This window comes from Vicugna pacos, chromosome 18 (assembly GCF_048564905.1).
Source record: "Vicugna pacos chromosome 18, VicPac4, whole genome shotgun sequence".
In the NCBI taxonomy this organism is placed as follows: domain Eukaryota; kingdom Metazoa; phylum Chordata; class Mammalia; order Artiodactyla; family Camelidae; genus Vicugna; species Vicugna pacos.
Genome location: NC_133004.1, coordinates 30,221,368 through 30,245,433, shown reverse-complemented (window position 1 = coordinate 30,245,433; position 24,066 = coordinate 30,221,368). Strand labels below are relative to the sequence as shown.

At 44.9% G+C, this 24,066-nt stretch overlaps 1 protein-coding gene across 5 annotated transcripts in view; it reads left to right on the top strand.

Annotated features, from left to right (window-relative positions):
- The window catches only part of ARHGAP17 (Rho GTPase activating protein 17), a 77,849-nt gene extending 54,028 nt beyond the window's left edge, over positions 1-23,821 (top strand). Inside the window, exons 13-22 of one of the 5 annotated variants that reach the window (XR_012061173.1) lie at positions 647-727; positions 2,540-2,653; positions 4,065-4,156; positions 5,254-5,410; positions 7,153-7,386; positions 9,385-9,554; positions 15,356-15,937; positions 17,085-17,132; positions 18,904-18,952; positions 23,277-23,410. Coding sequence is in view for 4 of the 5 variants with exons in the window: in XM_072942804.1 (XP_072798905.1) it covers positions 647-727; positions 2,540-2,653; positions 4,065-4,156; positions 5,254-5,410; positions 7,153-7,386; positions 9,385-9,554; positions 15,356-15,937; positions 23,277-23,407 (1,561 nt within the window). In the remaining variant the exon portion in view is untranslated. Of the gene's footprint in view, positions 1-646; positions 728-2,539; positions 2,654-4,064; positions 4,157-5,253; positions 5,411-7,152; positions 7,387-9,384; positions 9,555-15,355; positions 15,938-17,084; positions 17,133-18,903; positions 18,953-23,276 lie in introns of all 5 variants that reach the window. The other 4 variants (XM_072942805.1, XM_072942806.1, XM_072942804.1 and 1 more) reach the window with 4 other exon arrangements.
- The last annotated feature ends 245 nt before the right edge of the window (positions 23,822-24,066 follow it).

The window sequence follows — 24,066 nt, the reverse complement described above, 5'->3', positions numbered from 1 at the left end:
TGTTGTGTGGGCAACTTCTCACGCTCTCTCCCACGGATGGGCAGAGTTGACTCTGCTCTGCAGGCTCTGATCTGGCCCTTTCTGCATCTGTGAGAGCTTGCACATTGAAATTCTCTAGCAGAACAGCTCCTGCAATTGCTTCACAACAGAAAAGGGCTGCTTGGCCCAGAGCCTTTGAGCAGAATTGAGCGCCGGGAGAGAGCTGGGGGTCTGGGTACCTGGGAGCTTGGCCCGTTCATCTGTGCCTGGGCTGCACTGAAGACAGGAGATCTGGGCTCCGTGAAGTCGTACACGAATATACATGTTTTCTCAACAGAAGTTTCAGTGGTGAATGTCTCCTGAGTGCCAAGCAGTGGTCTAGCAGGTTTCGTACGGTTATACCTCTGAAATGTCACAGTTGCTTGGCAGAATTAATGTTCTTATCCCCACTTTGGCCCATCAGGAGACTGAGGTTGACTAGCTGCTCAGCGGATGTTCATTTGTTCATTAGTATTTGACTCCAAATTTGCTTCTTTCCAAAATCTGTGTTTTCCAACCGTGCTTTCTCTGTCAGTGAAGCATTGCTGTTAATGATGAAGTATTAATACAGGGATTCCGAACATGAGTATTCATACATGGTTGTGAATACACTTTTTTTTTGTCTCAGTGTGCAGGATCAAGACAAAAAACTTCAAGATTTGTGGAGAACCTGTCAGAAGTTGCCACCACAAAATTTTGTTAACTTTAGGTATGTAGGATTGGCATTCTGTAAATTAAGCCACCAAGGATGGTGAAGAACGTTTTAGTCTGCAACAGAGGGAGCATTTAATCCAAGCATGTTTGGCACAGCAAAAAATAATGCTTTGGAGAGTAACTGGGGGTTGCAGGGATGGGGTTTGATGCAAATCACTGTGATGCATCTGAAGCCCCCGCATCACGCCTGGCATTAATAGGTAAGTCACTTGATCATCTTACCACTGCAGCTACTGGGGAAAAAGTTCTGGTGAAAAGTTTGATTGATGGTATGTTGGATTTGGGGTCTAAATTATCCAGTATCTAAAAAGCAAAAATTAAACAATAGTTGTACTTTTTATAACATGTTTCATATGTGCTACAAGATTTATCCTAAGCAGAGCACAAATCATCCTGCTACAAACACTTTCAAGAACTGGAGATTATATGTTATTTTATAGAGTGACTATGTTTCTAAGGAAATTTACCGTGGAATAAATTCTAGAACTTAACCTCTGTTTTCACTTTGACTTAAAATGTAACCGCGGAGCAGTACAGAGAGAAGGGTAAAAGGTAGCCCCAGGTAATAAAGTCATTTAAGACCAAAGGAAATGCTGTAAGAGGATTTGGTCCGAAATGACAGATACTTTACCAGTGAAATTTCTGGTATGCTACCTGCTCTTTAATTTCAGTCTTGGATTCTATCGCTAAGCTACACAAAGTATTTTCTTTTAACGTCTTAAGTATCAGCCTTGCCTTGACGTTTACAGCATCCCTCATCAACTTAGTTAACACAGCCAGCTCAGAACTGCAGATGCTCTTACTCTGTTTGATGTCTAATGAAGAAACTGAATTACAGTTCTTGGTCCTTTGGGATTTGGCCTTTTATTTTGTTTCATTTGCTCATCATGATCTTTACTAATTGTTTTTTGAACAGGGAGTACATTCCTGTGGTTCAAAATCCAAAAGGTACACAGTGGGAAAAGCCCTCTCTTCTTCTCTCCCAGCCAGCTGCTTGCTCTCCCGAGACACAGTCAATGTTTTCAGTTTCTTATATATCCTCTCAGCAAAAGTTGATGCCTATATAATCAGATATATATACACATACATATGTACAAACAGTTCTTTCTCTTACACCTGTCACTTATTTTTTTAAACCAAGTGGCTGTGTATTTTATATACATCATTCTCCTCCTTGCCTTCTTTGCTCAATATACATGCTGGAGATTTGTCTGTGTCAGTATGTAGTAACTTTTTATGGCTGCATAGTACTCCACTGTATGGATATACTGTAATTTACTTAATCAGCACCCTACTGATAGATGGTTGGGTTGTTCTTAATTTTTTTGCTTTTATAGTGCCATTCTTGTACAAAAAAAGAGTATATCCATATGATAAATAGGAAATTTTCATAATTACAGCCTCAAGCATTTTCAAATACAGTTTTCTTTAAGCAATATACTTATATTTCTTTTTTTTTTAATTATGTTTATATTAAAAACACTGATCCTACTGTTAATCATATTATAGTCTGTTTCGGGGCAGGTAGATAGGGCATCAAGGAGAAATGGATTAGAAATACACAGCCTACAGAGATGGAATCATTGAGCCTTCCATTTGAGCTGTTTTCCCCTTCCAAGCCCTAAACAGTTTTCGGAAACCAAGAACTCAAGGAACCTGCAAAACACTTGGTCTGAGCCAGATGCTGACATAGTCACACTCTGTGATTGGCCCCTGAGCGATCCGGGACTGAGCCCCCGGGCGGAAAGGTACAGTGCCTCCAGATATTTCAGAGTAGGTGCTTTTCCCCTTCTCTCTTGCTCTGTAGGTATTTAATCAAGTTCCTTGCGAAGCTCGCCCAGACCAGCGACATTAATAAAATGACCCCCAGCAACATTGCAATCGTGTTGGGCCCTAACTTGTTATGGGCCAAAAATGAAGGGTGAGTAATCTTTCCCCATATCCTGTCGTTTTAATGTCTTCCTTTCCCACTTGATAGGAAGAACAGACATAGAACTCAGCCTTGAAGTTGATCTTCCCATTTCGCCGACTTTCTCGGGACACTGCTGTGGGCTGGGTCCTTCCTGTCCCAGAGGCTGGTCACACAAGGTGTAGAGAGACATTGTCCCGGTCCTCAGAGGGCCCCATTCTTGGGCAGTCAGGCAGATAAACGGCTGCACGTCTGTGTATCACAGACATTATAAAGGAAGAGGACGGTGATCCTTGTTGGAGGAACATGACATAGGCTGAGAAGTTCGGGGAGAGCTCTGCGTAGGCAGTGGCACTTTAGCTATTGATGGATGAATGCTTTCCTGTAGATGGGATCTGAATGAGTCACGGCATGGTGGCCGAGAAAGGGCCTGGTCTCTGTGTTTAGGGGGTGTCACGTGGTCTCGTATAACTTGAGCACAGGGCACGTGAGACTGTGGCCAAGGTTTATGAGGCCACAGCCAGGTGATGAAAGATCTCATATTTCTTGCTGAGATGTTTGGCCTTAGTTGATGGATCACGGTTGTGGGTAGGGGAGGCATCAAGATTTCTCAGCAGAAGAATGACTTGATCAAATTGCATTTAGAGAGAGAAATTTTTGAAACTGAGAATTGTAGATTGACTAAAGCCGAGGGATCGGGGAGGTCAGCTAGAAAGCTCGTGGGAAATCACACATTGATGTCCACTCTGGTGGCCTTATGATGGTCTCACAAATAACCTTTTTCAATATACATAGATTTATTTACTTTATTTTTATTTTATTTTTTGAAGGGGGTAGGGAATTAGGTTTATTTATTTATTTTTGACGGAAGTACTGAGGATGGAACCCAGGGCCTCGTGCGTGCTAAGCACACACTCCACCCCTGAGATAGACCCAACTACCCCCCAAAGATAACCTTTTGAAGTAGGTACTTTTGTCCTCATTGTTACAGATGAGGACGTGCAGACTGAGAAAGGACAAATCATTTGCTGAAGGTCACACAGCAGGGCAGCGGTGGAGACCACAGCCTGTCCTTAACCTCCGCCTCCCTTCCCTGCCTCCCATCACTGCCAGTCAGCTTTATAAAATCATGAGTGGTTCAAGTTTCCATGATAAAAGAGCAGGGACTTTCTGAATCAAAATCTTTCTGCCTTGGGCGGAAAGTATCGCTCCAGGGGTAGAGTGCAGCCAGGTCGGGGTAACTCTTCTTGCTGGGTGATCCCTGCCACACCCAGAGGCCAGCGCCTTGTGGATTTAACTTCTGCATCAGCACTTCACTATTTTATCCTTTAAAAATAAATCAAAATAAATTGCTGTGACTCAACCTACAGAAATGAGAGGCTGCCTAGGGGAGGTGTGTTAACCCTGTGAACTTCCTTTGCAGAACACTGGCCGAAATGGCGGCAGCCACGTCCGTCCACGTGGTCGCGGTCATTGAACCCATCATTCAGCACGCCAACTGGTTCTTCCCCGAAGGTAACTTCCTCTCCAAGCTCACTGACTCCCAGAGCAAGAGAAAAATAGTTTTAAAAGTCTTTTTACAAAGCAGATACATCAGTAATCCCTTCATGGTGCCAGAATTGGTTTCACTTTTTCATGATTCTTTTTAGACTATGTGCATTCATATTTTGACATAATAGGAGCCACATTATTGTGTATTTCATTTGTTTCACTCAACAGAGCTTCCATTGTTCAGCGAGTGTTATATGGACTATTCACTAGGTGCCATGTGTTTGCGGGTTAGACATACTGTCTTCCCTGGAGGAACTTGGCCCCTGGAGAAGGAGGCCTCCTAATCAGAGAAATTGTAATACATAGAAAATCAGAAGGAAGGTGGATGGAGAATGACTTGACAAACTCAGATGCTGGGTGCAGAGAGCCAGGGATTGCTTTAGAGAAGGGACATCAGATATGCAGGGGTCCTCAGAGGTCCCATGGCCCTCCTTTGGAGGTCCTGATTGGACAAGTGTTGGGAGTCTGGACCTCCCACCCCTGCTTTGCCCAGAGCAGCCCTGCTGTCACATCCTCTGCGTGTGAGCTCTGTGGGGCCTGGGCGTGCACATCTCTTCATCACCATCGACTCCCTGATCAGGAGTCTCCCCACTCATGTAAGTTTGTGCGGTCAGTGTTGGATAGATGAGTTAATTTTGGTGCTCTGCCCAAGATTTCCTTTGAGAAAACGAGTCTTCGAAAACTGCCCCGGCAGTATGGAGTTAATGTTACCCTTTATTTTTATTTAACATCCAGCTGTGAATTTCTTTTTACTTTTTTTTAACGATTCAGATAACCTGAGCTCATGGTCCTTTTCTGTAGTCCATGATTTTTTTTTAACACAGAAGAAAGCAGGGGAGTTATGTAACTTATATTCTGAGTCATCCCCCCTCCCGTATCTCTAGTTTTCTTAGTTTGAGAAACCGTCCTTAAGAAGATGCGCATGCCTGGGGCTTCCACTTGTGAAGCAGTGAGGGCTGGTGGACGGCAGAATGAGGCTCCTATTCCACTGGGTGTTTCCAGCCTCTCTCAGCCCCTGTGCTCCGTGTCTCATATACACTTGTTTCTTTTCCTTCTGGCAGAGGTGGAGTTTAACGTATCGGAAGCGTTTGTACCTCTCGCCACCCCCAATTCCAATCACTCGTCTCACACTGGAAATGACTCTGACTCCGGGACCCTGGAGAGGAAGCGGCCGGCCAGCATGGCGGTGATGGAAGGAGACCTGGTGAAGAAGGAGAGGTGTGTGTAGACCCGTTCACTTTCACACCAGCGGTAGATGTCGCGTAGAGGAACTGCTGAACCCGTGGTCTCGGGCGCTGCCTCTGTGGACTTGTAATCCGGGAGCGACCCACTCGGCACCCAGGCCTGTTACAGTCCAGATAGTTTCAGGAATTCCACTCTGGTTCATCCGAAACGTGAATCTGAGCCCAAGCAAGCATGCAGTTTTGTCAGTTAACACTCGTCCCTCGTGCATTCAAGCTTTACATGGTGGTCTGTGAGAGCCCCACACGGTGGCATCACACACATGTGATGTGATGTGATGGTAGTGGCATCACACACATCTAAGTGTATCTGATTGGGGGAAAAAGAAAAAGGGGGAAAAAAGTGAAACACTGGACGTATGTCCCAAAGTGAGTGTGAGAACAGCCCACCTCTCACAGCAACTTGTGTGACTTGGTGTTTAAAGAGTCGTAGTTTTAGTATGACTTGGCTCCTCCCTGGAAGCCACCCACTGAATCTGCTGTTCAGCTGGAGAAACCTCAGTTTTTGCCAATCCTGGAAGGAAAAAACATCTGTGTTGAACTTAGTGAGAGACAGTACGTCTCTATGCTAGGCTCCATCAGTGATTTTCGAAAATTATTAAGGCTATTTGTGGTTTTTGCCTTTGATGCCAATCTATCCAACATGTGTAGTGAAATGCCACTGTGTTCCCCAGTAATGCTAAGAGTTAGAAGTAACATGCTTTTCTCGCATACATGTAATAATAATGTTACTGGAAATAGTTTTATACTAAAACTAAACGAGCTCTTATTTTAATTACCCAATCTTACAGTGAGGTGGATTTTTTTTAAGTTTGTTTTTGTTTTTTGTTTGTTTTTTTTAACCCACAGCAAAGAAAAAAGCTTTACTTTTCTCTTCTGTCCCTCTGGAATTCACATTTATTCTGTGCAAAAGTTTTACATCTCTGAACCCACTTCCGTAGTGCCCCCGATGACAAACACCAGCCTCCACAAAGTCAGCCTTCGTATATTTTAAGTTACAACGTGCAATGTTACGGGTCTAGGTAGCACACAATAAACAATTCTCAGCTGTCTTCCTGGATAGGATTCTCCCTGCCGACTGACCCAGTAAACACAAGCTCAGAGAGCCATGTATCTTTTTACTTTTTGAACTGGGAAAAAATTTTACAGTTCATACACCAGTGGGCTTCAGTGATGAGTGAGTCTTCCTTCCAACTTATCCTCCAGCCACCACCCCAGCCACTTCTCAGAAGCAGCCATTGTCCCAGTGCTATGCATCCTTCCGGATGCAGTCTTTGCATACACGTAGACCAGCGTGTCCACATCTCAGCCTGAGAGGCAGTGTGATGTGACGGCCTTACGCTGCCACACTTCCGCACTCGCCTTCCACCTTGATGCCCAGGCACCCGGCGCCGAGCTGATGGGCTTGTACGTAGCGCTGTAGAAAGACACAGGCCAACTGACGTCACTCACTCAGATGAGACCTGCCTGTTTGCTTTCAGCTGCTCACACCCACTTTGAGAGAGGACACTGATCAGTACCAGGTCCACATTTAAAGCCAAGTCGAGTCGCTTGCCTGGGTGATAGGGATGACCGTTAATCTGGTCCTTGCCGCTTCACTGCATGCCGGGCAACTTGGGTGGCTGTCCCCGCGTGCGAGGTTGAACACGCGCGGACCGATGGGCTTCTGTGTCAGTCGTTGGCTCGCAGGTGTGTTGACTGTTTCTTCTCTCTGTGTAGCTTTGGTGTGAAGCTTATGGACTTCCAGGCCCCCCGGCGGGGTGGCACTCTAAATAGAAAGCACGTATCCCCTGCTTTCCAGCCGCCACTCCCGCCCACAGATGGCAGCACCTTGGCTCCAGCGGGCCCAGAGCCCCCTCCCCAGAGCTCTAGGGCTGAAAGCAGCACAGGGGGTGGGACTGGCCCCTCCTCTGCGGGCACCCTGGAGCAGGGCCCGAGCCCGGGCGACGGCAGGTAAGGGGCCGGCTTCTGCTGGCAGTGGGTGCTGGACGCCCCAGCCTTCTTACAGGTGCTGGCCTGCGGGCGTGGCCTCCGTGCCCAGAGGATCGCTCAGCACGGAGTGAACCCAGTTAGCCTTCACTCCTCCGGTTGGCAAAGGATGGAAATAAAGACTGCAGAATGCTTGCTTCCTTTCCTGTTTTCCAAAGAAAGCAACATTTGTTTGCATTCTTTACCATACCGCTTTGGTGCTGGAAGCCGGAAGCCAGCAGGTGTCTAGCAGTCCTGTCTGATGTGTGCTCATTGTTTGTGTACCACTTGCTTGTTGTCACCCAGTACACTAACTAGCCAGCATTTGACTGTAACAGGCTGTTAGGTTATTGTATTCCTGGCATTCATGCATTCATTCACTCACTCACCCATCCATCCATCCACCCATCCCATCAGATTTACTGAATAACTAAGTAATATATCCTGGATGCTGTGCTGTGCACACTAGGTCACTAGGCTGTCCCCACCCCCTAGCTTTCAGTCTTGTAGGGGCGCTGATCCACGAGAACAAGGTGGAAAATATGATGATTGGCTTTCTTAAAAGGCTCTTTTGTTCCTTAACCTTTTAATTAGCCACCTGGAGTGGACTACAGCTATACAGTAATTTTAAGGAAAAAAAAAAAAACCAAAAAACTTTTGAACTTGAGACTTTAATTTCACTGCATAAATCCAGTGCTCTACTCTGCCCAGGCAGATGACCCCCAGAGGCCACTTCAGGTGGTGTCCCGGGTCGCTCTGAACTGGCAGCTGCTGTAAAAGTTGAGCCCCTCTTGTAGGTGCGGACATCTTTATTGCCTGGGTCTAGCCTGGCTACCTGTAAAGCACTACACGATCGTATAGAAGGTGAAATAAATGCTGAAAACCGGCGTGGCCGGTTCATCCACGTCCTTTTTTCTGCCCTGAGATGAACCTGCCTTGGGAGAACTCCCTTACCTCATCTTTAGGTGGGGAGAGAGTGCCGACAAGATAAGAATCTTGTTAAATCCTCATAGCTGAACTCTGCGGGGCATATGCTTTCTTGAATTCCTTTCTTCCCTCATAATTTGAGGAAGTTCACTCTTTGGTTAAAAATAACTAAACCTTCAAACTTCCTAGTGCTTCGTGTGCACATCATAAGCTCCACACTGGCCTGTCCATTAGCTGTTACTGTATGTGTATTCGTTTTGGCTTAAGTTTTTTTCTTTTGAGAAAAAAACTCTTAGCAAATGCAGACTTTTTCATTTACCTGGAGTGTTCAGTTTGTTTAATCAAGGCTAAATACATTATTTAAGACAATAATCAGTCTTCACTGCAGAAGGACAAATAGAATCACTTTGCTCTTTGTTTTGTATGTTCTGCAGATATTTTTGTGTACATTTCACTAATGGCATTCACTCTTCAGTGACCGTGACAAAATGGAGCTAAAAAGTTTAGTATAAAAAGTTCTGAGCCAGGAATTAGTAAACCTGAGTTCTGATCTCTACCCTGATACTAACCGACTCTGGACCTTGAGCCATCGTTTAGCCTCTCAGAGTTTCTATTTCTTCAAGTCCAAATCATTGATGATAATTGAGTGCTTTGTCATTTAGTTTTGTCCAGTGTATATGTCAAAGTTGCATTATTTTGAAGTCCAAAAGCCCTTTCATGTTTTCTTTTTTTTTTTAATATTGCCCAATTGAAGTACCAGCAGACCAGAACTTGAAATTTCTCGTTGGTTGCTGCAAAATGGGCCCTATTATGATATTTGACTGGCAGAGTAGCTGGAAGACAGTCTGATGCAATGAAGCTCATAAAATCTGTAGTCCTGTGTGACACCAAATAAATACTAGCTTTATAGACCCAATGGGAGCTATTTAAAATTGCAGATGACCTCCTTGCTGGCTGCAGGGAAAACTCTGGTCAGAACCTTATATTTTACAGCAGGCTTATTAGCTTTTCTAGCTGGGAGTGCGTGACATCTAATTGGTCTTCTGTTCCCCATAGTCCCCCAAAGCCCAAGGACTCTGCACCGGCACCTGCCCCTGCACCAGGGAGAAGCAGCGGTCAGGCGGCCTCCGGCCAAAACCCAGCCCCGGCAGCTGCCGGCTCCCATCAGCTCTCGGTCGGCCCGGCGCACAACTCTGCTGGCCCAAGCCCTCACACTCTGCGCCGAGGTAAGCGGCCACCTTTACTCTGTGCCCTCGGGGAGGGATGACAGACCTCCCCGGGTCCGTGCAGGGATCAGGTTGAGAAGCCTTGCAGCTCATCGGTTCCACGTCTGTTCTAAAATGGCAAGCCGAAAAGCCAGTCGTTAAGGAAAAGAATCATCAAAGGGAGATGAAAAAATGGGGAGCAGGAAAGCATACATTTATGAAGATGTTCAAGCTGCAAAGCTTAGCAAATGGTCATTTCTCCAAAAACGCTCTCAGGTTCCCAGGACTCGGCGTTGCAAGCCCCCACTCTGTTTTGGGACTGCCCCAGCTAGGCTTCGTGGGTCTGCAAGCCCCCGGACCCACCGGCCTGGGGTCGGGGCCTTCCGGGTCCCCCATTCACATGGAATCTGAATTGTTCCCACCTGGGCCCTCTAGTTCCCCGCCCAGCAGCTGGGGGAATGGCTTTTTTTTTTTTTTTAATTGAATGAAAGATTCTTCAAATTCTGTAGTTCTTTGCTTTACGATTTTCAAAAGTTTCACATACATGGTTTCATATAATTCCATAATAATGCCCTTTTTTCCCCTATTCTTACGTGCCTCTCCCCACTGCCCTCTCCTCACTGATAGCCACTGGTTTGTTCTCTGTATCTGTGAATCTGCATCTTTTTTTGTTTTATTCACTAGTTTGTTGTGTTTTTTTAGATCCCACGTATAGTATTTGTCTTTCTCTGTCTTATTTCACTGAGCATAATGCCCTCCAAGAGGGGAATGGCTTTAAAACACAAAGCAGGTCGTGTCACCTCTGGGCGGAACTCTCCAGTGGCTTCAGTGCCGACCCCCAACCATCACCCTGCGGGGTCTGGCGGAGCCCAGCTCTTACCCCTGCCCCTCTCACTGCACCTTCAGCCTCGCTGGTCTGCTCTCTGTTCCTCGGATGTACTAAGCTTTTTCCCTCTTTAGAGCTTCTGCACGTGTTTTCTCTTCCAGAACAGTCTGTCTCACTTCTTCAAGTGGTTCCTTCTATTTTACTTTTTGTTTTATTGGGGTAAGAACACAACATGAGATCTACCCTCTTAAATATTTGTGTACGGTGTACAGTCGCGTACTGTGAAGTGTACAGTACAGTGTTGTACTGCAGGAAGTGTTGTACCGCAGCTCTCTAGAAGTTATCAGACATAATCGAAACTTTATGCCTGTTGACTACCAGCTCTCCATTACGCCCCATCTTTACTCCCTCCCCCCAGCCCCTGGCAGCTTCCTTTCCACTCTCTGAGTCCAAGACTTTGTGTTCGATACCTCCTATAAGTGCAGTCATGCAGTGTTTGTCCTTCTGTGACTAGCTTATTTCACTTAGTACAATGGCTTTAAAGTTTGTCCATGTTGTTATATATGACAGAATTTCCTTGTTTTAAGGCTAAGTAATATTCCATTGTATGTATATATCACTGTTTTTTTTTTTTAAATCCAGTCATCCATCAGTGGGCATATAAGTTGTTTCCACATCTTGGCTGTTGTGAATAATGCTTCTGTGAACATGAGTGTGCAAAAAGAAATTTCTTCAAAAGCCTGATTTCAGTTCTTTTGGATAAATACCCAGAAGTGAGATTCTTGAATCAATATGGTAGTTCTATTTTTAATTTTTTTAAGAGCCTCCAAACTGTTTTCCTTAATGGCTGTGCCAATTTACATTCCCACCAATAGTGTACAAAAGTTTCAGTTTCTCTGTATTCTCACCAACACTTTGGTCTTTTTTTTTTTTTTTAAAAGCCATTCTAACAAGTGTGAGGTAATGTGTCATTTTGGTTTTGATTTGCATTTCCCTGATTGTTAGTGCTATTGAGCACCTTTTCATATGCAATTTTTGGCCATTTTTATCTCTGGAGAAATGTCTTTTGAAGTCTTTAGTCCATTTTAAGACCAGGTTGTTAGTGTTTTTGCTATTGAGTTACAGGAGTTCCTTATATTATTTTGGAAATTAACACCTTATCAGATATACAACTTGAAAATATTTTCTCCCTTTCTGTAGGTTGTCTTTTTATTTTGTTGATTGTTCCCTTTGCTGTACTGAAGCTAATTAGTTTGATGTAATTCCACACATCTATTTTTGCTTTTGTTACCATGGCCAACACCAGTGTTATGAAACTTTCCCCTCGTGTTTTCTTCAGAGATTTACAGTTTCAGGTCTTACGTTTTAAGTATTTAATCCACTTTGAGTTGACTTCTGTATATCGTGTAAGATAAGGGTCCAGTTTCATTCTTTTACACGCAGGTATCCAGTTTTCCCAGCATCATCCTTTCCCCATTGTGTATTCTTGATGCCCTGTTGACGATCAGTTGACCAGATGAGCGTGGATTAATTCCTGCTCTCTCTGTTCCATTCTACACGGGGTTGCTTCTTATCATTCAGGTCTCAGCTCAAAAACTTCCTCCCCCATGAGCCCTCCTGGACTGCCCAGTCTGAGCTGATGACCACTGCCAACCCTACCACTCACACAAGTCATTCTCTGTCATGTCACTCTATTCCTTTCAGGGCATTTTTCTCCATCTGAAATTTTTTATTTTCTTTTTTAGTAGATTGCCAGTCTTCCTTTGTAGCTCTCACATAGCTGGGATTTTACCTGCCCCAGATGTTCCAATATTCCGATCCCTGGGACTGTGTCACAGAGAGGGCCCTCAGTAAATATGTGTGGTCTGGGAGCTCCAGGTGCCTCTTAGATCTAGAACGACTTGGGATATTTGGCAGATGCAGATGTTTTTGGTTGTCACAGCCAAGAAGGGGAGTGGTATCAGCATCTCGTGGGTGGCGGCTAAAGCCAATTAAATTCCTTGTGAACCAGGATGCCCCATGTCTTAACTCCCAGTTGCATTTATCAGCGTATGGGTGGTCTTCAATATAAAATGACACATATTTTTGAATTTGATATAATTTTAGACCTTAAGGAGAGTTGTAGAGATAGTATTGAAAATGCCCATATAGTCTTCACTGAGCTGCTCTTAATTTTAACATTTTACAGAACAACTATTGAAATCAGGAAACTAACATTGATACAGTGAAATTGGCTAAACTTCAGGCTTTGACCAGATTTCCCCAGTCTTTCCTGTAAAGTTTTTCTTTCTGCCCAGCATCAATCCAGAATCCCATGTTGCATTTATTTTTTTAAGGTGATGATTTAATATATGTGAAATAATTACCACAATCAAGTGGTTAGTATCCAAAATATATCAGAAACTCATACAATTCAATAGCAAAAAGGCAGATAGCCCAATTAAAAAATGAGCAAAGAATACATTTCTGAGTCCATATTCTTTTATTATCCTCTCTGTAACAGGACTGGGGAAATAGAATAAATAACAGTTTTGCTAATGGAAAATCTCTCTTTTTTTTTTTAAATAGACTTTATTCTTTTAGAGCAGTTTCAGGTTCACAACAGAATTGAGCAGAAAATATAGAGTTTGCACATAGCCTTCCCCATCCACACATACATACTCCCCTACCCTCAACACCCCTCATCAGTGTGGCATATTTGGTACAACTGAAGAACCAACATGGACACGTTATTATCAACCAAAGTCGCTAATGGAAAATCTTAAGAAGGTTCTCCTCCAAGCCACCATCATCTTCATCTGTATCCCAACTGATGCTTGCGGGAAATTAGGTCTTTTCTCCCTGGGTGCCAGCTATACCCATGCTTTCCAGTTGAGATTCCTTCATAGCCCCGTTAGGAGTCTTTCCTGCAATCATAGATCTCCGGCTTCCTCATGGAAGAGTTTGCTCCTTTGTGCGCTATGCCCCACACCGTGGACCCCAGCTCAGTCTCCTGGCGCCTTCATAGGTGGCCTTAGACAAGGCCTGCCTTTCTCCCAGCCTGGCCTCCACCTGGGACTCGGACCTTGTCACCCCACTCTCATGCGTGCTCTCCTAATTCCCTCTGCACCCTTAAAGGTCAGGAATGATCTTTTATTCAATATGAATTTACCATTAATATTGCTGAGAACAGAGAGCTGTAAACTTTTCTTTCTAAATTGCCTATAATAGCTAGAGAACTGCTAATATTCCAGATTCTTTCCTTTGTCAGCTTGCTGTGGGAAAAGTTCTTTCAAGTTCCAGGGTCAAAAGTTCTAGGCCAGCAGAGCAGAGGAGACTTTATGCCCTTTCCATTTCTGAATTCTGAGCCCTGCGAACAGGGAGCCAGGCGGTGTAGGAAAGAGGGAGAGGTAAAAAGAGTCCAGGGAGGCCACAGGCCGTGGTGGGAGCCTCTGTTCTGCCACCTAGCAGCTGTGTGACCTTTTACAAACACTTGACCTCTCTGAGCCTCCGTTTCCTGCACCGTGAAATGGATATAACAATGCCTGTCTGGCAGTGAGTTTATGAGACTTCGATGAGACAGTCTATGTAAAGAAAGAGCTCAGCTGGGTCCCAGTGATGTGTTAAGTGAATGATACACGTTCATTCTTCCCTTCATTTCCCTCTCCCTTTCTTAGGGGATTAGTAGGATCTTAGCAGAATTTGAGAAATGCTAACGTCTCTCCTTTCCACCCGCCCCTCCCAGCCCCAAATCAGTCTCCAGACTTGTTTCTCCCTCCTATCCTGCCCTCCTCAGTACCAAATTCCCACCCGGCAGTGATGCTGATCTCAGCTGGTGTAGGGATGACAGCGATGTGACTCGGCTCTCCTCAGAGAAGTAATTCTAAGGCAGCCTTCAGATTTGTACTTTTATTTAGAATATATCTATTAGCACAGATGATTCGGGAATTCATAGAATTTCTGTTACCAAAAAAAAAAAATCAAGCTCTCTAGAAGAAGATGGCTTAGGGCAGGGGGCCAGGGTTATGTACTGGCAGACCAGTCATGCTTAGGGGGCCCTCTTTAGCTGCTCTTGCTTCTCTGCGTTTCTTCTCTCGAGAGAAGGGTGCTGACTGGCAGGTTGCCAAGTGGGTTTGGAGCAGAGACTCCACATAGGTGAGGTAGCCTCTATTCACTGAGTGCTCTAATTATTGAACTTTTAAAATGAGAGGTCTTTAAAGACCTATATGTGTATAATGTACTTTTAAAAAATAACCTTTTTATTTGGAAATAATGTTAATTTTAAAATTTATTTTATTTTATTTTTTTTGCCAGGGGTGGGGAGGTAACTAGATTTCTTTGTTTGTTTGCTTGTTTTTAAGTGGAGTTACTGGGGATTGAAGCCAGGACCTCCTGCAGGCTAAGCAGGTGCTCTGCCACTGCACTAACCCCCCCCCCATAATTTTTAGATCTACAGAAAAGTTAGAAAGATAGTCTGAGAGCTCCTCTATACCCCGCTCCCACTTTCCTCTATTTTTAACATCGTGCATCACCATGGTACATTTATCACAGCTAAGAAACCAACACTGGTACATTTTGGTACATTGCTACTAACTAAACTCCGTACTTGGTTCAAATCTCACCCGTTTCTTCCACTAACAGCCATTTTCTGTCCCTGGCTCACTCCCACTAGGAGAGCACATGGCATTTATTCCTCACAGCCCCTTACTCTTCTTTGGTTTGGGCCAGTTTCCAGGCTTCTTTTGTTTTTTTATGGCTCGCCAGTTTTGGGGAGTACTGGTCGGGCATTTTGAAGACAGTCTCTCAATTTGCGTTTTTCAGATGTTTTTCTCATGGTGAGACTGAGACTGTGGATTTGGGGGAGGCGGACCACGGGGTGAAGGGTCCCCAGACCGCATGGTGGTGGGTACTGATCTCGGCATGGCTCACACGGCGAGGTTAACCTCGGTGCCCTGGTCCAGAGGGCGTTGGCCATCACCGGGCTGCTCTTACTGACAGGTGTTTTCCCTTTGTGCAGCCGTTAAAAAACCTGCTCCAGCACCCCCGAAACCAGGAAACCCACCTCCTGGCCATCTCGGGGGCCAGAGTTCTCCGGGAACGTCTCAGCATCCCCCCAGCCTGTCACCAAAGCCGTCCACCCGAAGCCCTTCCCCTCCCACCCAGCCCCCGGGCCAGGCCCCGGGCCAGCCGTGCGCCGCCTCGCAGCCCTCTGCACCCCGGAGGTACTCCAGCAGCCTGCCTCCGATACAAGCTCCCAGTCACCCGCCGCCGCAGCCCCCCACGCAGGCCACGCCGGCCGCGCTCGCCAAGCCGGGGGAGCACGGACTCGAGCAGGCACCCCACACCCCTCCCCAGACGCCAACGCCCCCCAGCACCCCGCCCTTAGGGAAGCAGCACCCCGGCCTGCCGGCTGCCCAGACCCAGGCGGTGAGCAACCCCGAGGCTGCGGCGCTGCACGGAACCTTACCGAGACCGAGACCAGTACCGAAGCCGAGGAACCGACCCAGCATGCCGCCACCCCCGCACCCTCCCGGCGCCCACCCCGCCGGCGAGGGCAGCCTCAGCATCGCAGCGCCCACCGCCTCCAAAATAGTAACGGGTGAGTAGGCAACGGGTTCACGCACTTGCCCGTCTCCACTCGACCTTGCTTTTGCAGGGCTCCCCTTCATTTAGCCTTTGATTTCTATCAGGGGTGGGCAAACTACAGCCAGTGCCCAAATCTGGCCCCCAGCTAATTTTTGTAAGTGAAGTTTTATTAGAACATAGCCACGCCCATTCATTTACGTACTGTCTCTGGCTGCTTTTGTGCTAAAACAGCAGAGTTGTGTAGCCTTCTCAGAGGTCGTACGCTCTCACAGCCTTAAAAATTACTACCTGGTTCTTGGCGTTTGCCACCCCCTGATTTATAGGTTCATTATGTGTTTACAACCGTCTATGGTTACATTTTTCTAGGTCTAATGTCCTAATCCAGGTGGAAGGTATTGTGCAGCTTGAGCATGACATTGATTTCTTAGTGAATTCCTCGTTAAAATGCTTGTTTTCCTTTTAAGAGTAAAAATATTCATAGTAAGTGAAGCATCTCAGGTATAACCATGAAAAACGTGGTTTGTGCCAAACTGGATGCCCTGGGAAATGAGATTTGGGGGCATGACCCTATGAGAGTGCTAGCCTCTCCTGGCAAAGGAGAGAAGAATCAAGATTTTCCCATCATTCCATGGAAACCTGGTTTAGGTGTTGAAGATTGTACAGATTTTACCTACCTAATGGAATTTTTTAAAATAAGCAGTCTAGAGCATAACTATTTTATTTAATTACAATTTTAAAAAATATTTCCATCCCAAGTGTTCTACTTTACTATTTGATTTAAGGATGGATGGATGGATTTTTTTAATGCGTTTTTAAAAATGGTAATTAGGAGCTTTGAATCATTTCTTAGAACAGCCTAGTCTTAAATTTTTCGAAGTGGGGCTGTTTTTAGAGAAGAAGTTTAAATATATCTCTGGGCCCTTCAACCGTACAGAGTGACTTTTCTGCTGAAAATGAGCAAAACGTACACCCTGAACTGGTACCCCAAATGATGAGGGTTAACCGACTAGTCTCTCTTTTGATAACTTTTTTTTTTTCAGGAGAATAAGGTGTGATTCGTGTGTGTTATAAATTGTTAACTTTTTTTCTGATGACACCTCAGCTTTTATTTTTTTAAAACAAAGTCGCATTGGTTTGTTTGTTTGTTTGTTCCCCACTAGATGCCCTTCCTAGTGCCCTCACAGGTGGGGAAGGTTTCCAGGACTAAGGTCTGTAACCACCCCCAAGCAGCTTGCCCGCAGCCCCAAATGCTCCTGCTTAGCATACGTGTTTTGCATACGTGCTTTTGACTTTGTGCTCAGGAGCAGCCATCTGACCCCCTGCCGTCCGTTCTGTAGTGTGTAGACATCACTTTTTGTTTTTATCAGAAGCACTTTGAGCTGCAATGCTCCGAATTCAAGAGGTAGATGTCAGTAGCTTGCAAGCCGATTTCCAGCTGCTCAGATAAGATAGTAAGACATGTCTCCTTTCTTTCTGGTAAGCTCTTCAAAGATGTTCTGCTCTCCTCGGCGTGATTCCCCTGTCATTGACTGGCTGGTCAGCATTCATCCAACCAAAGAGGATTCGGGTGCAGTTAGCACAGAAAATTGTGTCCCCTGTGTCTTAAGCTTTTAATTTTTAATTTTACATCTTAGTGCAAGTTAACTGCATGGTGCTTCTTAATTTGGTGTTTGAAATTCGCAGGACCAAAAAAAAAAAAATCTTCCTCCAAAGATCCCACACTAAATTTCTTTGCATTATGGCTTACTTACATTTTTGCTTTCTTAAACCATAGGAGCTTTTTGAAAGATACAGTGAGGGTCATCTGAATTTTGCCTTTAGGTCCATATTTGGATGGCATAAGGCTCTCGTTGTGTATATAACTGCTTTAATCAGCTGATCTGAGCCTTAAGCTGTCAGTGGGCTACTTAGCCAGAATTTTCACTGCTTTGGTTTGACCAAAACTTTCTGTAGAAACCAGAAGGGGAAACACACAGTGGGGCATAGGTGTGATTCCACCTTCCTGACTCCTAGATGATAAACCCAAAAGTCTGGGATTGCCCAGTGGGGTGTGGAAGTCACTTACAGAGTGAAATGACTAAATACCATTGTTATCTGGGGTGTATTTATTCCAGAAGGTTATTTTATTGATCTGCTATGCCACTGTAATGGTCTGTACTTTACAATTGTCAGATAAGTGAAATTTTATATTACTGATGCTTTTCCTTAGGATATGAGCTAAATATTTGAAAACCAATCTATGCTTTGAATTTTCCTAACTCAGGAGATTCCACAGGTCACCACAGTTATCTTTGTATTACAGAATTAATTTTTAATTTCTTAAAATCCCCTAGATTGCCGTTAGAAGTGCACAAAAAGCTAGAATTTAATAGAATTCGTGAATCTGCGGTGGGGGAGGGTATAGCTCAGTGATAGACCACTGTGCTTAGCATGCACAAGGTCCTGGGTTCAATCCCCAGTACCTCCATTAAAAATAAATAAATAAACCTAATTACACCCCCTCCAAAAAAAGAGAAAGGATTCATGAATCTGCTAGTGTTGATCATGCTGCTATTAACCGATCTCGGGTAAAGCCATTGGGTATTTCAGGAAGAGAAAAAATGTGACTTCCTTGGACAGGTAGTCGTTTATAATGACATCATGATTTCACTTGGAAAACTCTGTACAAATTCCTGAAAACAGGTTATTCGTTATCGTTTAGAGAATTTGACCTTAAAAATTGAATTATGGCCGGGGGGATTAAGATAAGCTCCTTGGAGATTTTTGCTGCCAAACAGGTTTGGCCGCCAGTTCCTGGCAGCCCGGCACCAGAGAAAGGAGAGACTCTGCTGTCCGCGTTTCGAATCTCTTCTTCATCGTCCCTCAAGAAAGCAGTAGAATTTGAGCTTCGCAAGGAAGAGCGTTTACGTCTTGCTGTTTTTAAAGTAATAGATTTTAGCCAAGAGTGTTCTAATTTAAACATTTTATTAAATAATTTAGATGTATGACCTGCCATATTCAGTAAGAACTGAAATTGGAATATATAATGGTAAGGAAAAGGCACCTGATTGGCCGAAGCGTTTTTGCTACATGATGATCATGTTTGCGCACTAATGCCTGTCGTTAACCGGTCACTCTAACCCTGCCTGCTTGCATCCCCACTAACAGTGCATGCACTCCAGGCGGCTGGCCGCGTCGTGCTTGCTGTCAATGACTCCGAATACTAAGCGTGCTCACAGACGTGCCCCAGCTGGTCACCTTGTTACCTCTTTAACTTCCAGTCTTTTCTATACCAGGCAGGCTTGAGGGGTAGTGGAAAGAGCCCACACCAGAATCACACACGCCTGAGTTAAATTTTCAGCTCTCCGTGTAACAGCAGTCCCGGCACAACCTGGTTGATCTGTAAAATGGTGACATTTGTGAGAATAACTTTCAAAGGGGTTACATCAGATAACATACGAAAAACATCTTACAGTTCTTACTACACAGTGGGTCTAAATAAATGGTCGCTATTTATGATCATTTTTATGAAAAAATAGATAACCAGAGTTAGATATGAGGTTCGCATGTCACCATTTTAAAAACTCATATGCCTGGACCCAGACGCAGGCGGTCCGGAGCCCAGGCATTCATGTTTTGATTCTGATACACCAGTTGGTGGTGGGTTAAAAAGACAGTGTTCTGGAGTAACAGGTATTTCTTAATTTGGTGAGCCCCAGAATTCCCTCGGAGTCGTTCTTCCACTGCGCGGTGGTAGAAGAAAGCACATTGTTGTCATTAGACACCCGACACTGTGCTGGCCCTCACAGTCTTGGCTCTCTAAAATTAAACTCTTTTTATATCATGAAAGTAATGCCTTTTAAAAATAGTTCAGATCCTAAAGCAAATTGGGGAACTAGAAATAATACGAAATCACCCTTCCAAGATTGAAAAAGTCCACTTTTCATATTTTATTTTTTCCTTTCTAGGTTTTCTTTTTTTTTTCCCTGAAAGGCAAAGGAGGGGTGCATGATCATAACTATTTGGCACATACAGATTTTGATCTTGTGTTTTTATTTCACTTTACCTCATACACTCTTTCCCATGTTATAATGTAGTTTTCATAACCATCTTTTTCAGTGACTGCATAATAATTTCATTAAGCAGGTGCATTAACTTCTCGTAGTTGGACATTTAAGTGACTTCTGCTTCTACTTCCACTTTATTTTTAATAAATAAACATCAGGCTCATATCAAGATAAATATCCAGTGAGACTTGAGCAGAATCTCTCCTTTGACTGAAATAATGGCAAGTCGGCTCAAAGTCTCTTATAGACTAGTCGGACTCTCACAGCCCTAGAAAACTAATAAAGAACCGAAGGAAATCATTCCCCCAGACTCTAGTTTAGACAAGAAGGATGAAAGATCGGGAGGGGGTGGATTCACGCTGCAATTGTTCCTGTAACATTCAGTTTCAAGGATGTGTTTGGATCTGTGACCCGTCCAAGTGACTATCAAAATAATCTTGGCTTTTTTGAAGGGTAGGTTTACAACCTAAAGCACATAATCGTAATTGTTGAAGTGACAAGTAAACTTTCTAGAACCATAAGAGAATGACCGTTCTGACCCTCAGAGAACCTAGTTCCTGGATCCAGATGCTCAGACAACAAAGGACCCAGGTGACATCTGTCAGCGCCCCGGATCTGTGGCAAGCCACGTCACATTCTGCCTGTGCATGGTGACTGTGACCTGGGCCTCTGGTTTTTTTTTTTGTTTATCTTTTGGTTTTAAACTTAATATCTGTCAGGTGAGCTTAGCTCCCAGCAGTATACTCAGAGACCAGCCCTTCTTGGAATGCATGTAATGAAAAACGGAACCTTGTAAATTCATAGCCAGAAAGTTTTAGAGGTATTTTTAAAAAATAAATAAATAACTGAGGGTTCCTGCAGGTACCTTTCTAAAATAACCTTTATAGCTCTTGTGCTAAAACGAACCCGAGTGTTTAAGACTCAACCCATGACCTCCTCAGATACCATCTTCTCTCCCAGGTCCCTCACCATGGGACACACAGCTTCCTCTGGGGAGGAGGAAAGGCATTCTGCATATTAAGAACCAGACTGCAGAGCCCGACCAGCCTGGCTTTGATCCTCCGTTCGGTGCCTGGACAGAGAGCTCAGCCTCTCCGAGTCTCCCTTTCTCACCTTACTGTAGCTCTAATGCTGACTCAGGGTGGTTTCATGGGGATTCAGAGAGATGCTGTGACGACGCACGTGGAGCACTTCATACCGTGTCGAATATACCAGCTGCTCAGCTATAGTGATTTTTCTTTCAGAAAGCTGGCTCTGCCCACGTGCTGTGATTCTTACTGCTTTCTGTGTGTAAGCAGATTTGTTGTTTTCTCTCAAGAAATGATTCATATGAAAGTGAGAGAGGGGCTGGGGAAAGAGACGCACCTGCCAGACAGGGCAGGCAGGAGGTGGAGTGAAGGAATGTTCCTTACGCTCCCACCACACTTTTTTTTTTTCTGAGTATATAAGGAACATGCATTCATCGTAATAGAAAAATTCAGAGAAGTGCAAAGCCAGAGATTATTTATTTGTGACGTTAAAAAGACAGCGAGTTTGTCCTCCAGAAAAGGTCTGTGGCTGATAGATGTTAGTCTGCATGTAAATGGATATTAACAAGTAGAAATCTAACTAGTCTGTACACCCCCTTTGCGCTGTGCATCCCCCACCAGGCATATCAGTCCGGTACTTCCCTGCAAGCTCTTCGGGCCAAGAAGAGACACTGGCTGATTGCACTGTCTGTCTTGTTGGGTTAGGATAATGGTAAAGGGATTGAATTTGCAATGAATTTCCGATATCAGGGCTGTCTTTAAAACATGGCTTCTTCTTTACATGAGGCTATAGGAAAGGAGAATTGGAAAGATGGTCGGGCTGGATGACTTTTTATCTGTCCATCTGCCCATCCATCCAGACAGGCAGTCACAACATTTATTAAATGTCTGCTTTTAACAGTCCCTTGGGTCACAGCTTCAGTCAGTGCTTTAAGTCACTATTCTAGGCACTGGGGATACACCGAGAACCAGACAGACATGGTCCTGCCCTCGTTGACTTTTGTTCTGCCAAGGACAAATCTGAGACAGCCTTTATTCTGTACACATAGACCACCCTCGACTGTACCATTAGATAGTGAAATTCAGCACCATTTAATTGGTTTTACAATTATTGTAAGACCTGAATTGTCTGAAAGGGTATTCAGCACCTGAACTCTTACACGCTTTTGCACCTCTGTAAATCTAGCAATTTCTCTGAGTTGAGGTGCATAGGAAACCTTGAGGGATGGGTCAGCCAACCCAGGAGTCACTGGTAGGAAAGAGATGCCCTAGGAAGTAAACAGATCTTGCAGAAACAGATCTACTTGGGAAACAAATCCTTCTGTCTTAATTAGGACCTCTCTCCCTGACTTGGCTGTGGGCTTCATTAAAGCTGTGTCTGGCTTGTTCACAGTTGCGTCCTCACAGGTACAATGTGATAGGTGCTCAGTAAGTGTTTGTTCATGAGGGAGAAAATATAAGACTCACCGCCTCACTAGGTGATGGTTACGGTGTCTTTTGTGAGCACAGGAGTATTTCCCATCTTGAGGAAGGAGTTCCAGCCAACATAATAAGACACGAAAAAGGAATTATAAGCATACAAGTGTTAGAAATAGATGAGAAAATTAATATTTGTGGAAGATTTGGTGATTTACCCCAATGATTGTCAACCTGGAGGGACTGTGCCCCCAGGGGACATTAGGCATTGTCTGGAGACCTCTTTGCTTGTCACACTGAAGGAGAGAGGGCTGTGTGCTACCATCATGTAGTGGGTAGAGGGCAGGGAGGCTGCTAAGCATCCTTCAGTGCACAGGACAGCCCCACAACCCAGAATGATCCAGCCCCAAATGTCACTAGTGCCAACTTGAGGGCATAACATTAATACCAGGAGGAAACTCACCAGCCTCAGTGGAAGGAACTCTCTCCAGTGAAGCTGAGCTGTTCCCACAGCCCAGATGTTGTCAGGGCGTTTCAGTCAGCGTGTTAGAGGCACGAGGAAGAGTAAGGCTTCTTTTCCTCAATCAGAGCGAGCACATCCTTTGGGGGTTGCATCTCTGAGGATTGCCCTGGGCTCACAAAGGACCACCAGCGCCAGGAGGTGGAGCTGTGCCACACGGCTGCCCCTGGGGTCTCAAAGGCTTGACACAACTTCTAAGGGCTGATGGTGCCTCTAGTAAGGGAGTGTGTGTGCATGGGCTGACTCTCCATCTTTCCAACTTCTCCTCTTCTCAGAGCACCTCGGGCGGCCTCTTGGGCATTACCACGCATTGATACCATGTCTCCCCGTGTTTTTGTCCAGACTCCAATTCTAGGGTTTCAGAACCGCTTCGCAGCATCTTTCCTGAAATGCATTCAGACTCAGCCAGCAAAGACTTGCCCGGCCGCATTCTGTTGGATATGGACAATGACACAGAAAGTACCGCCCTGTGAGGAAAGCTGCCCCCGCCCTTGACCCCTTCCACCCTGGCGAGTGGAACAGGGGCAGGCAGACATTGATCTTCGCAGACCAAACAGTGAGAAGCTTTCAGTGGAGGGAAGAAGAAGGCCTTATCACGCAGGACTTGGCCTTCTCACAGCCCGAGGAGAGAGCGGAGGCTGACACTTAAAGCTGAATGACCTGTGTCTTGAAGAAGTTGGCTTTCTTTACATGGGAAAGAATCATGCCAAAACAAACAAACAAAAAAAACAGAAAGAAGAAATACCTAGAGCAGAAAGAGTACCATTGCCGAGATGTGCAGGAAGCTTTTGTCACCGCTGTTAACACAGACGATACCAGCGGCAACTTGGAATGAATGAAAAGCAACGCGTTAACTATCTATTTAATAAAATGCATCCATTACGCAAGTCGCCTCTTTCCTGCTCCTGGGACTTTCATTCTTATGTATCACAAGGGAGGTCCCCGTCCTTCCGACTTGCTGCAGAATCATTTTGTATGAAGTATGTTCTGTGTCTCCCCGACCCTGTCAGAACCACGAGCATCGGTGGTGACTGCTGGATCCGTCACCTCAGCAAACTGGAGTGCCTGTGCCTTGTTGGATTGTCAGAATGTAGCAAGAAATGTACTGTTCTTTTTTTTTTTTTAAACAATG